Below are 13,856 nucleotides of genomic sequence, written 5' to 3' on the forward strand. Positions count from 1 at the left end.
CGAGCAGGAGTGTCAGGACGCCCACTAACACACAGCTCTTTTCTCTATCTGCAAAGTAGAGAGTGTCCTGACACTCCTACTCGCCCCTTCCCCCCTCAAGAGGCTTTCTCCACACCAGGGAGAAAGCCTTGCATTACGGTATGTAGTTACAGACAGAAGAACAGAAAGTGAGGATTTCTCAGAAGAAATAAGGACATTTAAAAGTAAAATCTAAGGATGAGGTAAGTGAAGGAGGACTGCACTAAGGTAAAGGAAGCTATTTAGGGAAAAAAATGTTTTACCTTTACAACCCCTTCCCAGCCAGTGTCATTAGTACAGCGACAGTGCATATTTATTTAGCACTGTATTAGTGTCACTGGTCCCCAAAAAGTGTCAGAATGTCCTCCCCAATATTGCAGTCCTGCTATAAGTCGCTGATTGCTGCCATTACTAGTAAAACAAATATATTAAACATATACAAAAATATCCCATAGTTTGAAGACGCTATAACCTTTGCTTAAACCAATCAATATACGAATATAAATCTTCCGGAGGTCATGTGGTCAAAGCGAAACTTCCCCTTTTGGGTGGCGCTCTGCTTAAAAGTAGTGTAGTGCTGAATAACAAAAAATGGTCTGGCCATGGGGGGGGGGGGGGGGGGGGAATCTTCCGGAGGTCATGTGGTCAAAGCGAAACTTCCCCTTTTGCATGGCGCTCTGCTTGAAAGTAGCACAGTTCTGAATAGCAAAAAATGGTCTGGTCATGAGGGGGTAAAACCTTCTATAGGGCCAGTAGTTAATGTTTATATTAGTCTTACTATACTTCAGTATAGTAAGAGAGGAACAGAGAAAAGCGAGCCAAAAAAGTTTGGTTGTAAAAGAGGGGCAGAGAAAAGAGTGCCAGAGAAGTTTGGTTGTAAAAGAGGGGCAGTTGGAAGTTATGGATTTAGGTTATACACACACTATACAACTAAAACATCAGATTTCTCCTGAAATATATACAGAATATTGGCAACTAACTAAGCTGTCACTTGTATGGGTCCTCAGTTGCAGCGTAAGCACCAGGCTGAGGCTAGTACTGGTAGTACAACTCGCCCCCGGAAATAGCTGATGAGGGAAAGTGACATTCAGTATGCGGAACCCAGGTTTGGCAGCTCTTTTCCGGCGGAATATTTAGTTGGCGCACAGTTTCCGGAAGCGCTTAGGGGACGTCCTGTCCTAAGATGGCGGCGCTGACAGGTAAGAAGGTTATGTGATTGTTGTGTTTGGGTTACGAAGGACAGCAGTGCAGTGTGTATTGGTGGGCAGTACGATGATTGAGTGTTGTTCGGCGTCTCGTTATTTTTCGCTTGTCTAGTGCTATGAAAGAGTATAGAGGTGACAATGGTTTCATGTGTTCCAGCTCCCCGGCTGTCTCTGCTCTTCTCCCAGGCTTTTCGGTGAGTATTATGCTCGGATATTTCTCACTTATGATCTATGGAACTGTACACACTAACGTTATACTTCTCTATCTACATCATACAGACCGGCCTGCCTGGCAGCTCTTCATACTCGGGTCTGGCAACCAGCAGCAGACAATGAAAATAGCATCAGGTGACTACTGTATATCTTTTTTCTTTTTTCTTTTTTATATATATATATATATATATATATATATATATACAATTATTTTTGGGCACACAGCAACAGACATATGTTACCTTTTAAAGCTGCATTCACATGGGGTGATTACATTCATGCCCATGTGTTAGTCACAGGGAGGTGGTGCGTCCATAAAGGGCACTCTCTCCTGCCACCTCTCTCTCACCATAGATATTCATGCAATGCATGAATCTATCTATGGTCGCCGCTGCCACCCCCAATTCAGGTGTACGGCTCCTTGTCAGGTGCCGAGCACCTGAATTACAGTGGCAGGGTATTTTTCGGAAGTGCCTGATTAGAGCTGTAGGCTCTAAAAGGCGTCCAAATTGGTGAACAGCCGGCGCCATGGGAGAAGACATCAAGGAGTGTGGATGTGGAGGATGCCACCGTGACCCTCTGCAGGACAGGTAATTGCCAGTGGCGGCAATTGATAGGGGACAGTGGCGGCGCTTTTTTTTTTTGCCCCCCCCCCCCAATTTTTGAGCACCAGCCGCCACTAGTGTTGCATGCATCCCTCTGCAGACAGTCTTATTTATTTCTATTGGGACATAGTGACTACATGCATACAGCTGCTGTGTCCCAAAATGATATCCGCGTGGATGCATGGCCCTGAACTCACCCTGGGTGCATGGGACCGTGTACCCACACGAATGTCATATTGGAACACAGCAGCTGTATCCATGCTGCTCCAGTGTCCCAATACATATGAATTGGGCTGCATGCACAGGACAGATGTAATGAACAAGGCCTAATAAAGCATATGTTCCTTTTTTTTTTAAATGCTCCTTCCAGTGACACAAGATACTCCCCGCTGCACCAGTCTTCTGCCACTGTAGTCATTAAGGCAGTTATAAACCGTGAAAGTTGCAAAAACAAAAACCTACAAGGCAATAACTTAATATGCTAGTGTGCATTGCATACTAGCACATGATGAAATACTCCCCTTGTAACAAAGCCCTCCATTGCTGTAATGTCACCACTGAGAGGGCTGACATCTTCCCTCTGTTTTTTTTCCGGGTTATCGCGCTCCGGCCACGATTAAGTCACCCCCTCGCATGCACGTTGGAATTGAACCAAACCTGTGCAGGACCCTTTTTTTATTTTTTTTGGTCCGCACCAGAATTGGATCGCATAGGTGTTCACACCCATGCGATATGATTGCTGTCTGAATTGACAGTTCGCACTGCAATATTCAAACCGATCTGGGGGTGTCATGGTTCGCATAGGGCAGTGTAAACCACCTGTGGGATTCGTAGGGTTCGCGCTGCGTGAACCAAGCCATAGTGTGTCACAGTAGTGTGTTCTGCCCCACTTCAAATCACTCACCCCCACCACAGTAGTATCTTCTGCCATCCCCTTCTCCACAGCAGTATCCTCCGCCTCCTTTCACATACACCCCCCCCCCCCCCCCCCCCGTAGTATGCCCTCCCCACACACGGTAGTATCTTCTGACCTGCACCCCTATAGTATATAGTAGTGTCCCCTGCACCCTATAGTAATGTCCCCTGTACCAAGCCCCCCCTCTTTAGAAACCTCCCCCAGTTTCAGGTAGCTCATGATCGACAGGTTGCCGACGTACGGGTCTAGTGTATGCAAAAGAGGGAATAAAGCATGAAGTCTGATTGTTTTGGGTATCGGTTTTATTTTTGTTTAACTTTTATCAGCCAACCATTTCCTATGTGTTCATTATTAACATGACAATTGAAAGATTTTTTTTTTTTTTTTCATAATACGCTTATGTTCTTATCTGTTACAGCACTTCACTGGTGAGACAGAAAAGTAGCGCTGTCCCTGCAACAAAATCGTCAGTACCAAGTGGCAAAGGGGAATTTATAGTAACCAAACTTGATGATCTGGTGAACTGGGCTCGAAGGGTAGTATTGTGTGTGGTGTTTGTGTGTGTTTTTGTTATATATATTCTCTTGCATTGCACATACAGGCATATTTATTTTTTAAAATGCGCTTTCTGCTTAACACTTTGGAATAGGATGGTTGAAAGCTTTATGCTTTATCATGTGACAGCTCTTTGAGGCTCAAAGGAGCAGCAGGAAAGTGAAGAGGGGAGTATGTGCAGCTGGGGAGGGGACATTGGACCAAGCCTGTTTTCTTTTCTTTATATCGTCAAAGCACTGGCTTGCTTTAAAGTATAAGTGTAGACAGACAGAAAAACACACTTTTTTTTTTTTTTTTTTTTTTTTTACACTACGTGAACTCTAGCAAACAAAAAACTGTACTTGTATTAGGGCGCCTTTTTTTTTTTTTTTTTTTTTTTTTCTTCTTATATTTTATATGTCACCATAGTCCTAGTTACTGACAACTATCGTTTCTCCACTGCTGCCAAAGTAATATGTTTGAGAGAGGCTGTGATAAAGAGCGGCAGTTCACCAATAAGTTTATCTCTCTGCTCTCCTCTCCAGTCAGCGTTATCCATTTACAACACTGTGCAATGCAGCAAAGCCTGAATGGCTTAATGTTCTGCACTTTCCCTTTTCCGCTGTAAATGCTGATATACAGACTGTTAGGCCTCGTACACATGATAGGTTAACCAGAGGACAATGGTCTGAAGGACCATTGTCCTAGGTTAACCTATGAAGCTGACTGATGGTCCGTCGTGCGTAAACACCATCAGTTAAAAAACCGATCGTGTCAGAACGCGGTGACGTAAAACACAACGACGTGCTGAAAAAAAACGACGTTTAATGCTTCCAAGCATGCGTCGACTTGATTCTGAGCATGCGCGGGTTTTTAACCAATGGTTTTGCATACGAACGATCAGTTAAGTTTTAAAGCAAGTTGCCTTTTTTTTTAACCTAAGGTTAAATAACCTATGGGCCCACACACGATCGGTTCGGACCGATGAAAACGGTCCTTCAGTCCGTTGTCCACTGGTTAACCTATCATGTGTACGAGGCCTTACAGGAGTCGGGTGTATATATAAAGTTTTTCTATCTGTCTACTCTTTTAAGTGGTAAAACCATAGGTTTTCCATGTTGTGTGTTTGTAGTGAAATTTACTGGGTATTCAGACCGGGAGGGTATATGAATGTAAGATTGTTTTTTACAAATGTTCATTGGATGCACTATAATTGAACTGTAAAACTGTTTTGTTTTGGCTAATGCTGAGGGGCAAATTCCTGGTTGAAATATCATTGCTGTCTGTAACCTAGAGATGTTGCTTTGCTTGCTGTGCCGGTGACCACTGCCACTTGGACAGGGATTTTGAGGATTGGGAAAGGTGTCACGGACAATATTAAAACAGTTCTAACCCATCACCATTAAGAAAAAATGTATTTACAGTATGCCTCTGTTGGGAAAGAAATTGCAAATAAATATCTGTACAAAAGACAACTGTCAAGTAATGAAGACTTTCTTGCATGACTTGAAAACCACAGAAAACTAAAGTTTTAGTTGGAGTTACATTTTAAAGTTATTAAAATAGGAAACGTATTTTAAGACTGGCTGCCTGCATTAAAGCGGAGGTTCACCCGGATTTTAAAGTCAAGGTTAATCACACGGGCTTAGTGTCTATTATAGAAAGTTTGCTGTCCAAAAAATAAAACACATACCTTGTTTTTGTTAAATGAACCAGGCACGTCCTGGTTTTGCTCCCGCTGAAGTGGGCGTGTCGCTTTAGCTGCGATCGCCCCAGTGTCTCCTGGGAGCACAGCGTGACGCTGCCCAGGAGACGATTCTCTAGCCCACCAGAAGCACTTTCGCGTGATTTGACACGTGAATGTCGTCACAACGGGGCGTGACCTTTTCAGGACGCTGGCAACCGTGTAGTGTTGACGGCGCCGCTCGTCGTCAACACTGCACATGCGCGGGATAGATCGGTGAATGCTGGGACATCAGCATTCACGGTATCCCGGAAGGATTTGCTTGTGGGCTTCAGAGTGCCCACAAGCAAGATGGGAGCTTTCAGGAAATATTTCTATAAATTATCTTTTACCGCAGAATGACAATGCGGATGGCTGTTTAAATAGGACACGTGAGTACACGATTACGTTTTGTAAGAGCGGCAGATGCATATAAAAAAAAAAAAGATTCCCGTGGAACCCCTGCTTTAAGTAAAAGCTGCATTTGGTCAACCTTGGAGGTCTACTTTCTGCATGCTCAATGTCCTGAAAGGTGGGAGAAACCAAGGTACTGATCGGCGTTTGGGGAGAAATAGGGTAGGCAGAAAGAATTTGTCATTTTACAAATATACACCTGTTGCACTGCTTTACGAACTGTGTAGCTGATATAATTGTGAGAAGTGATGTGGCTGAACATCTAATGTAAATGCTTCCCTTTTTTTTCCTCCCCATAGAGTTCTCTATGGCCCATGACCTTTGGGTTGGCATGCTGTGCTGTAGAAATGATGCACATGGCTGCTCCACGTTATGACATGGACAGGTTTGGAGTGGTTTTTCGTGCTAGTCCAAGGCAAGCGGATGTTATGATTGTAGCTGGAACACTTACAAATAAAATGGCTCCTGCATTAAGAAAGGTGATAATACCGTCTGTAGACCAAGCAGTGTTTTCAAGTATGCATATTTCTGAAAAGCAAGTTACACTGGTTAACAGTTGAAAATGTTGGTGTATGCTGTGAATATTGAGTTTTTAGATTCTACTGGATAATGGCTAAATAGCTTGGCTATAGATGACCTATTCTTTTATGTAACTAGGATGTACGCTGTCATGTCTAAGGTATGTGGGACAGTATATGGGTTTTCTGTAGATGGACGTTCAGAGTTATTCCTTACTCATTGCAGAGTCCAACTAAAAATTTTATTCATGGTATAGCCCGATCAGCCATAACATTGACTACCCACCTAATATTTAATAGTTCCCCTTTTTCTACCAAAACAGACCTGACCCGTCAAGGTATGGAAGTCACTAGACCTCTGAAGGTATGCTGCTGTATCTGACACCAAGCAATCTGTAGCAGATCCTTTTAAGTCATTTTAAGTTGCAAGTTGGGGCCTCCATGGCTTGGACTTCCTGCACATCCCACAGATGCTTGATTGTATTGAGATCTGGAGAATTTGGAGGTGTTGGCGTCACCACAGACTGTCATCTGATCTGCTGGCTGGGGAACCCATCCCCATCCGTCTGTTTTTAGCGGGTCAGATTGGATGCTGGTGGGTGTCAGTGGATACATTTCCACTGACATCCGCCATTCCGTAGAGCGCAATGGATGGTCCAATCGGGTTTGCCTAAAAACCGACGGGCAGACCCAGTTGGTCTGTCAGTGTGAAAGGGGCCTAGGAGATACATGGGTCATGGAGCTCTGGTGAGTGCATGCATGGTGTGGAACACTGGGAGAGCACTTCACTGATTGAATCTGGACATTGAGCATTGGATAATTAAGGATTGGAGATATTATCATTGAAGTAGAAGTACACACTAATACTAAAATCTCTAAATCTACTGCCATCACCAATCTAAAACTAACCTATGTAGTCCTGTAAAGAAGAAATTGCAGATTTGTTAATGCCAGTTTTTTCGTGTGTGTGTTTGTTTGTTTTTTTTTGTTTTTTTCCCCCAATTCATTTGTATTCATACTCCACTTGATAAAATGTAGCCAATGACACTATTATTGATGGAGGGAGATGGTCTTACCTGATGACTTTGTAGAATGGCGTTGGTTTTAGTGTCTTACACAAACTTGTTCCTAAAGTGGTTATATAAAAAAAGAACCTACCTACCTGCCACAATGCGTATCCTGCCCCTTTTTAAATTCTAAAATGGTAACAAACAAAAAAAAATGCTCTCGAATCCCACATCAGTCATGGCTTGCCCATGTGAACCCGGCCTCAAATCTGATTTCCCTTTTAAGTTGAGATCAAGTGTCAAAAAATGAGACCCTTGGTTATATGGTTGGCTGACTTGGGTTCTCAGGGCAGTTTCTCCATGTAAGTGACTTATACCACTATTTATTGGACTAATCCTGCTATGCTGTTCTGGTAGTTTCCCGAATATGGCCATCGGCTAAAACTAAGTCATTCTTGCTGTCTTTGGAATGGGTAGCCTAGAACTATTACTCTTTTATGATTAGGATATAAGAATTTTTGTATCAAATTGTATTTGTAAGGCAGCACTATAAAGGGTAACATCTGATTGAAAGTACCTAAGCTTGAGCCTGACTGAAGTTGTTCGGTGTGTAGGTGAATATGTATTCTAAGTCATATATTTACTCTTGCAGTGCTCCTGTTTGCCATAATTTTACTTATGAATAAAATTTAGAGCAAATGAGGCATTATGGATAATTGGTTCTAATACAAGTTCCTCATTATATTAAGTGTATATCTGTTATCTTTGTATACATTGACAAAGTTGGTTTTCAGATTGTAATATGTATGTCTTCTACTGTCCACAGGTTTATGATCAGATGCCTGAGCCACGTTATGTAGTATCCATGGGCAGGTATATTTCCCTCACTACCCTTTCTCTATGTATTTTACTGTACTGATGTTCTGGGACCTCTACTCTTCCCTTTTACAATGGGCTTGGCAGATGATGCTGATTGCTTTCAGCTCCTGTACTCTGCCACTATCTCATGTTTCTGACTGTCTCTGCAGAATCTGCTTTTTTGTGCTGTCATTTGTTAACAGTAGCTCAGCTCTTCACGCTTATTAGTTGCAGGAAAGAAATTCACACAATTCCCCCATCAACACAGACGCTGGCGGGAATTCTTCCTGCTGAGGCATTGGGGCCAATTTACTAAAACTGGATAGTGCAGAATCATGTATAGTTGTGCATGGCAGCAAATCAGCTTCTAACTTCAGCTTGTTCAATTAAGCTTTGACAATAAAACCTGGAAGCTGATTGGTTTCTATTCAGAGCTGTACCAGATTTTGCACACTCCGTTTTAGTAAATGAACCCCCGTGTATTTTCCTGGGGGAGGGAAGTTGTCCCTGCTGGGAAAAGACAGTGATTGCGATTAAGTAAAATCTGACAGTCTGGTTGTTGCCCAAGTTGATCAATCTTGGTACATTCGGCCTACCCATACACAGTCCAAATCGGCAGGAACCATCTATGGCTGGCATTAATGGTGTCGGCCCTGGCCAGTTCTCTTTTGACACTAACAGCTAATTGTTTTGTAGTCTCGCAATAAGAGTTGGGGAGGTTAATTTTGATTACTTGAGAGAACACGGGTGACAAGGCAAGTCCAAACTTTTGACACCGATTAGCAGATATTTTGTTTCCACATATCGAACAAACGTAACAAAATGCCTATAATGGTGTATTTAACGGAGCAAAAGGAAGCAATAAAAAAATGAAATAAAAATTACTTGGGTTTTATATACATTGCAAAAGGAAGCAAATATTGGGGGGGGGGGTGCATTGGGGTTTATATACACTTTAATGTAATGGACCATTTCCGTTTTATTAATTGCAGCATTGTGAAAAACATGTTTTACAATAGGTTACTGGAACGCATGCATCATAGTGAGCATGGTGAATGCTGTTGCAGTATAAGGGAATTCACTCAAACTGCAGCACAGCAAATTGATCTAGTGATCTATTGTATGCTGGAATTACATTCCTTTTTATACAGGCTGGTATGAGAGGGAGGATACAGTGGTAGTACACGGGTGAGTGGAAGGGCCCCTGAGGAAGGAGCTTCCTACAAGGAGGGCTATTCCTGTGGTATGCATGTCTTTACTAGTTTTATTACTATATTTGTCTGGCACCTAATATTTTAGAATCTAAAATTGTAAATGGGTTGATATAAATGCGTCTCTAAATACAAATTTAAGTTGATCGCTACTGCTTTGATTAAAATTCGTGATGCTCTGTCTTATTCTTATTGCCTTGTTTTGCTAAATCACTGTGTGATCGAGGGAAAACATCCTCTAGTTGTTGCTGCTCACATCTTCTTCTGCAGACATGAACATATTCAACTGAATGGATGCTGAGTTGGCTCTTGTTCACACAACCATTAACGCAGACTGTCTGCTTTTTTAGATCTCCTTGTATCAACTGTGATTTCCACTTCTCAGATGGTTTTGGATATAGGGGTGACCAAGAAGTTAACTTTTTTTTGTTTTTTTGTAGAAGTTTGCTTGTTTTGTAATGGGAATTTAAGTGTAATAGGAACTTCGGTTATTATATGGTGAATATTTGGTGATCTGAAATTCAGGGTGGTAGGTAAACTGTGTATAAGATATAATTGCATCACTGTGTGTCTCCCACAGCTGTGCCAATGGAGGAGGCTACTATCATTATTCGTATTCAGTGGTCAGAGGCTGTGACAGAATTGTTCCTGTCGATATCTATGTTCCAGGTGACTACATCATTTTTATTTTTTTCTCAGGACACTTACACATTTGTACAATATTTTTGAGAAACTTTTTGCTAGGATGTTCTTTGACCTACATAGAGGATTTTATAATACCAGTGCAAATAACGGCAAGCTGCGTCCTGGTGCCGACCATAATGGCAAGCTGCGTCCCATTGCCCTCAATGGCAAAACGCTAGCCACATTAATAAAAAAAAAAAAACTTTAAACTGTCCATTTCGGTTTTCAGCCAAGTTCATCCAGAATTTTCTGTTTTTAGCACAGGGATTTTCATTTTGAGGCACAACCCTTGAAGATTTCCACTTGGTAGTATTAGAAAGGTACCTTTTTATCCTTAAAGTGGTTGTTACCACAACAATGGAATTCACTGCCAGCCTCTATATTATATCTAGGCATACCACACTGTATAAGTGTTTTAATAAAACAAAGCATGTAAATACCATTTAGAAACCATCTTTAGGCCAGTCACGGAACTCCCAGCCTGTCTCCTACTCCGATCCAGGGCTACAGGGGGAGGTGCCAAAATGTCCCTGTCAGCTGGGGTGGTCACATGGTTGCTCAGCCCATCCCGCTGTAGCCCTGGGGCGGAGTAGGAGTTGGGCTGGGAGTCACGTGACCGGCCTGAAAATTGCTGTAAAAGGTATTTACATGCTTTGTTTTATTAAAACGCTTGTATCTAAGCATACCACACTATATAATAGAGGGGCTGACAGGGTCAATTTGAAATATTTTATGGGGGGGGGCGCATTTGGAGACATGGATCTGACTCGCAGGGGGTGAGGGGGACAGGAGAGCTGCGGATGACAGATGGACATAAACTTACCACGGTAGTCGGCACTCAGCAGCCATGATTAATCGTGGTCATGACACAGGGGGGGTCACACAGGAAGTGGCAGGATCAGCCAGGTTTTTTTACAGCTTAGAAAGGGGCAGATAATCTGCTATAGGGGAACATGTTTCCATTATTTTTTTGGGGGTTACTTTTAAAAAGTAATCGTAGCCTCAGGGGACAGGACAACTTCACATTATCAAAGGGATGATGCACTGGGACATATACCATCAAATCATGGGTGGGGACCTCCTTCCCTCAGTCAGGGCATTGGAAATGGGTCAAGAAGAAGTACATTAAAGCGGTGGTTCACCCTCATTACCAACATTTTAGCATTAAATTAGGCATAGTAGCGCGAGCTACAGTATGCCTGTATTTATTTTTTTAGCCCCGTACTCACTGTGCAATCGTATAGAGAAGATTCCGACTCCCCGCGGGGAATGGGCGTTCCTATTCAGAGGGAGGATGATTGATGGCCGGCTATGGCACGTCACGCTCCCCGAAGATAGCCGGAGTAGGTCTCGGCTCTTCACGGCGCCTGCGCACAGACTATGCGCAGGCGCCGTGAAGCGCCAAGTCCTATTTCGGCTATTTCCGGAGAAGCGTGACACGCCATAGCCGGCCGTCTATCATGCTCCCTCTGGATAGGAACGCCCATTCCCCGCGGGGAGTCGGAATCTTCTCTATACGATTGCACAGTGAGTACGGGGCTAAAAAAATAAATACAGGCATACAGTAGCTCGCGCTACTATGCCTAATTTAATGCTAGAAAAAAAAAATTGTTTTATTAGGGTGAACCCCCTCTTTAAGGCCCTAGAGTGGCCTAGCCAGTCTCCAGACCTTAATCCCATAGAAATATGTGGAGGGAGCTGAATTTTCCAGTTGGCAAACGTCACCCTTGAAACCTTAATGACTTGGAGAGGATCTGCAAAGAACGGTAGGACAAAATCCCTCCTGAGATGTGTGCAAACCTGGTGGCCAACTACAAGAAATGTCTGACCTCTGTGATTGCCACCAAGTCATGTTTTATGAAGGGGTCAAATACTTATTTAATTATTTAAAATGCAAATCAATTTATAACTTTTAAATGCATTTTTCTGTATTTTTTTTTTTTTTTTTTGTTCTGTCTCACTGTTAAACCTTTATTTCTAAAATTATAGACTGATCATTTTTGTCAGTTGGCGAATATACAAAATCAGTATCGCTGTACTTTTATTGAACATCTGTAGGGTAGCATTTTTATCTCTACTGTGAAAGATACACCGTGTTCACAAAAAGCTTAGCACATTACCCCCAGCTTCCCTCTTTCTTTGGTAAACATGATTCGTACAAGATCCTATAAGACCATAAACGGCGCAAATTTCTTTCCTGCAACCGAAGGTTGCAGGAAAGAAATGTGGATGATTCCCTCATCAACGCACAGTGGTGATGAGAATCCCTAGTGCCAAGCAATAGTCTGCGGCGGGGGGTGGAGAAGAGTGATTATCATCACAAGAGCATTCAGCAGGCTGGTTGTACCCAAGTTTATCGATCAACATGTTACATTTAGCCTGCCCATTAACAGTTCGAATCATGTATGGCCGGCCTAACTCTTGTGACTGTGCTTACCCACCTTCATGTGTTTTCCCTCTAGGCTGCCCACCCACCGCTGAGGCTTTACTGTATGGTATCCTGCAACTCCAAAAGAAGATTAAAAGAGAAAAGAAAATTCGGCTCTGGTATCGAAAATAAATGTGTTTTTTAAGCTTATTTAAAATGGGTTTGTACATCCTTGATGCAGTGGTGTAATTGCGCTCTTACTTCTGCCACAAAGCAACGTTTGCTCTGAATAATCTACATTATGATGGAACCTAAATCACTGGCTTGTGTATATATAACATGCATTAAAGCGGTTATACACTGTAGTGTTTTTCCATTTCTTTCATGGCTCACATTCCTTGCAGCATATTTGTACACCTGCACCGATTCACATGCCATAATAAGAACAAGAAGCATCACAGGTAAAAAAAAAAAAAACTTGAAACACCTGTTTCTGTGTCACTAGTATAACCATTCTGCAAGTGCTTTATGCCCCCAAGCATTGTTTATTTTTTTTTTATTTTTCTCATCTGCTGTTCTTCTTTACCATATGTTAAGGAGCAGTATTTTCCAAAGTTTGGAATGCATGGCACTGGTAGTACATGTAGTGTGGGTGGAACATTGCCCGAGGAGTTAAAATACTAGAGGGAACAAGTTGTTCTAAACTGTAGAACAAAAGTGTTCATATCGATGGGATTTTAACAGCTGTAACTGTAGTAGAACATTGTAGTTAGTTCAGTTTTCACTTCACCTCCCTTTTTTTTTTTTTTTTTTTTTATTAATTGCTAGATCCTTACTGGCTTTAAAATGACCCTGTCGGAGGCTCAAGGGGCAGGTTTATACATACCCGTCCAATGGCCTAGTCACTGCACGGCATAAGTGCCTTAGGGTCTGACCATAAAAACCACAGACCAGCGGGGTGACAACACTCCAAGTATGCAATAGGATTGCCAAGAGGGAAGTTCCAACAATATGACAAAGTAATTCGTACAGCTTAGCCCCCTTTCACATGGGAGGATCGCTCCGTTGATCCCCCTGCTGAGCAGGCAGATGACAGGTCAGCTCACTGTGCAGGGACGGACCTGTAGGAGCCCCACTGTTCTCTATGGGAAGATCGGATGAAAACTGACAGCCTGTCCGCCATACGTCTAGCGGATCGAATGAAACCAAACGTATCACCCTCCGTCTGTTTTGAGCAGATTTGTCGAATCAGATGGCAGGTGAGTGTCAGCAGACACATCCGCCTACCCATAGAAATATAGAAGTCAATGGGTGGCCTGCTCCGATCTGCCTAAAAAATGGACAGGAGGATCCAATCTGGTGAAAGGGGCCTTAGTGAATTTGGGTAAAAAAAATAATAATGTGATTACTTTACGTCTGTCTGCTGTAACTCAACAGGTGGATGGTGCCCTTCCTCGGGTGGGCGGATGTATTTATACATCTTTGTTTACCACTGTGTACAAGCTTGGTGTGTGCACACAGCCTATGTTCCTGCATCACTCACAAAACTTAGCGGGTTAGTTCTCTTTAGATGTTTTTAAAG

At 42.6% G+C, this 13,856-nt stretch overlaps 1 protein-coding gene across 1 annotated transcript; it reads left to right on the top strand.

Moving 5' to 3' along the window:
- The first annotated feature begins 1,119 nt into the window (after nucleotides 1–1,119).
- On the top strand, nucleotides 1,120–12,639 carry NDUFS7 (NADH:ubiquinone oxidoreductase core subunit S7). Its single transcript, XM_040323392.1, has 8 exons — nucleotides 1,120–1,217; nucleotides 1,381–1,417; nucleotides 1,503–1,571; nucleotides 3,376–3,493; nucleotides 5,928–6,107; nucleotides 7,980–8,026; nucleotides 9,803–9,891; nucleotides 12,369–12,639. Exons 1-8 carry the CDS (start codon nucleotides 1,202–1,204, stop codon nucleotides 12,464–12,466), a joined length of 654 nt encoding a protein of 217 aa, XP_040179326.1. The 5' UTR covers nucleotides 1,120–1,201; the 3' UTR covers nucleotides 12,467–12,639.
- Nucleotides 12,640–13,856: the final 1,217 nt, after the last annotated feature.

Source organism: Rana temporaria, chromosome 1 (genome assembly GCF_905171775.1).
Source record: "Rana temporaria chromosome 1, aRanTem1.1, whole genome shotgun sequence".
NCBI lineage: Eukaryota > Metazoa > Chordata > Amphibia > Anura > Ranidae > Rana > Rana temporaria.

Excerpts from the sequence above, each read along its gene's own strand:
- NDUFS7 (XM_040323392.1), top strand. Across the intron at positions 1,572-3,375 it reads GACAATGAAAATAGCATCAG|CACTTCACTGGTGAGACAGA; the intron begins GTGACTACTGTA and ends TATCTGTTACAG. Across the intron at positions 8,027-9,802 it reads TATGTAGTATCCATGGGCAG|CTGTGCCAATGGAGGAGGCT; the intron begins GTATATTTCCCT and ends TGTCTCCCACAG.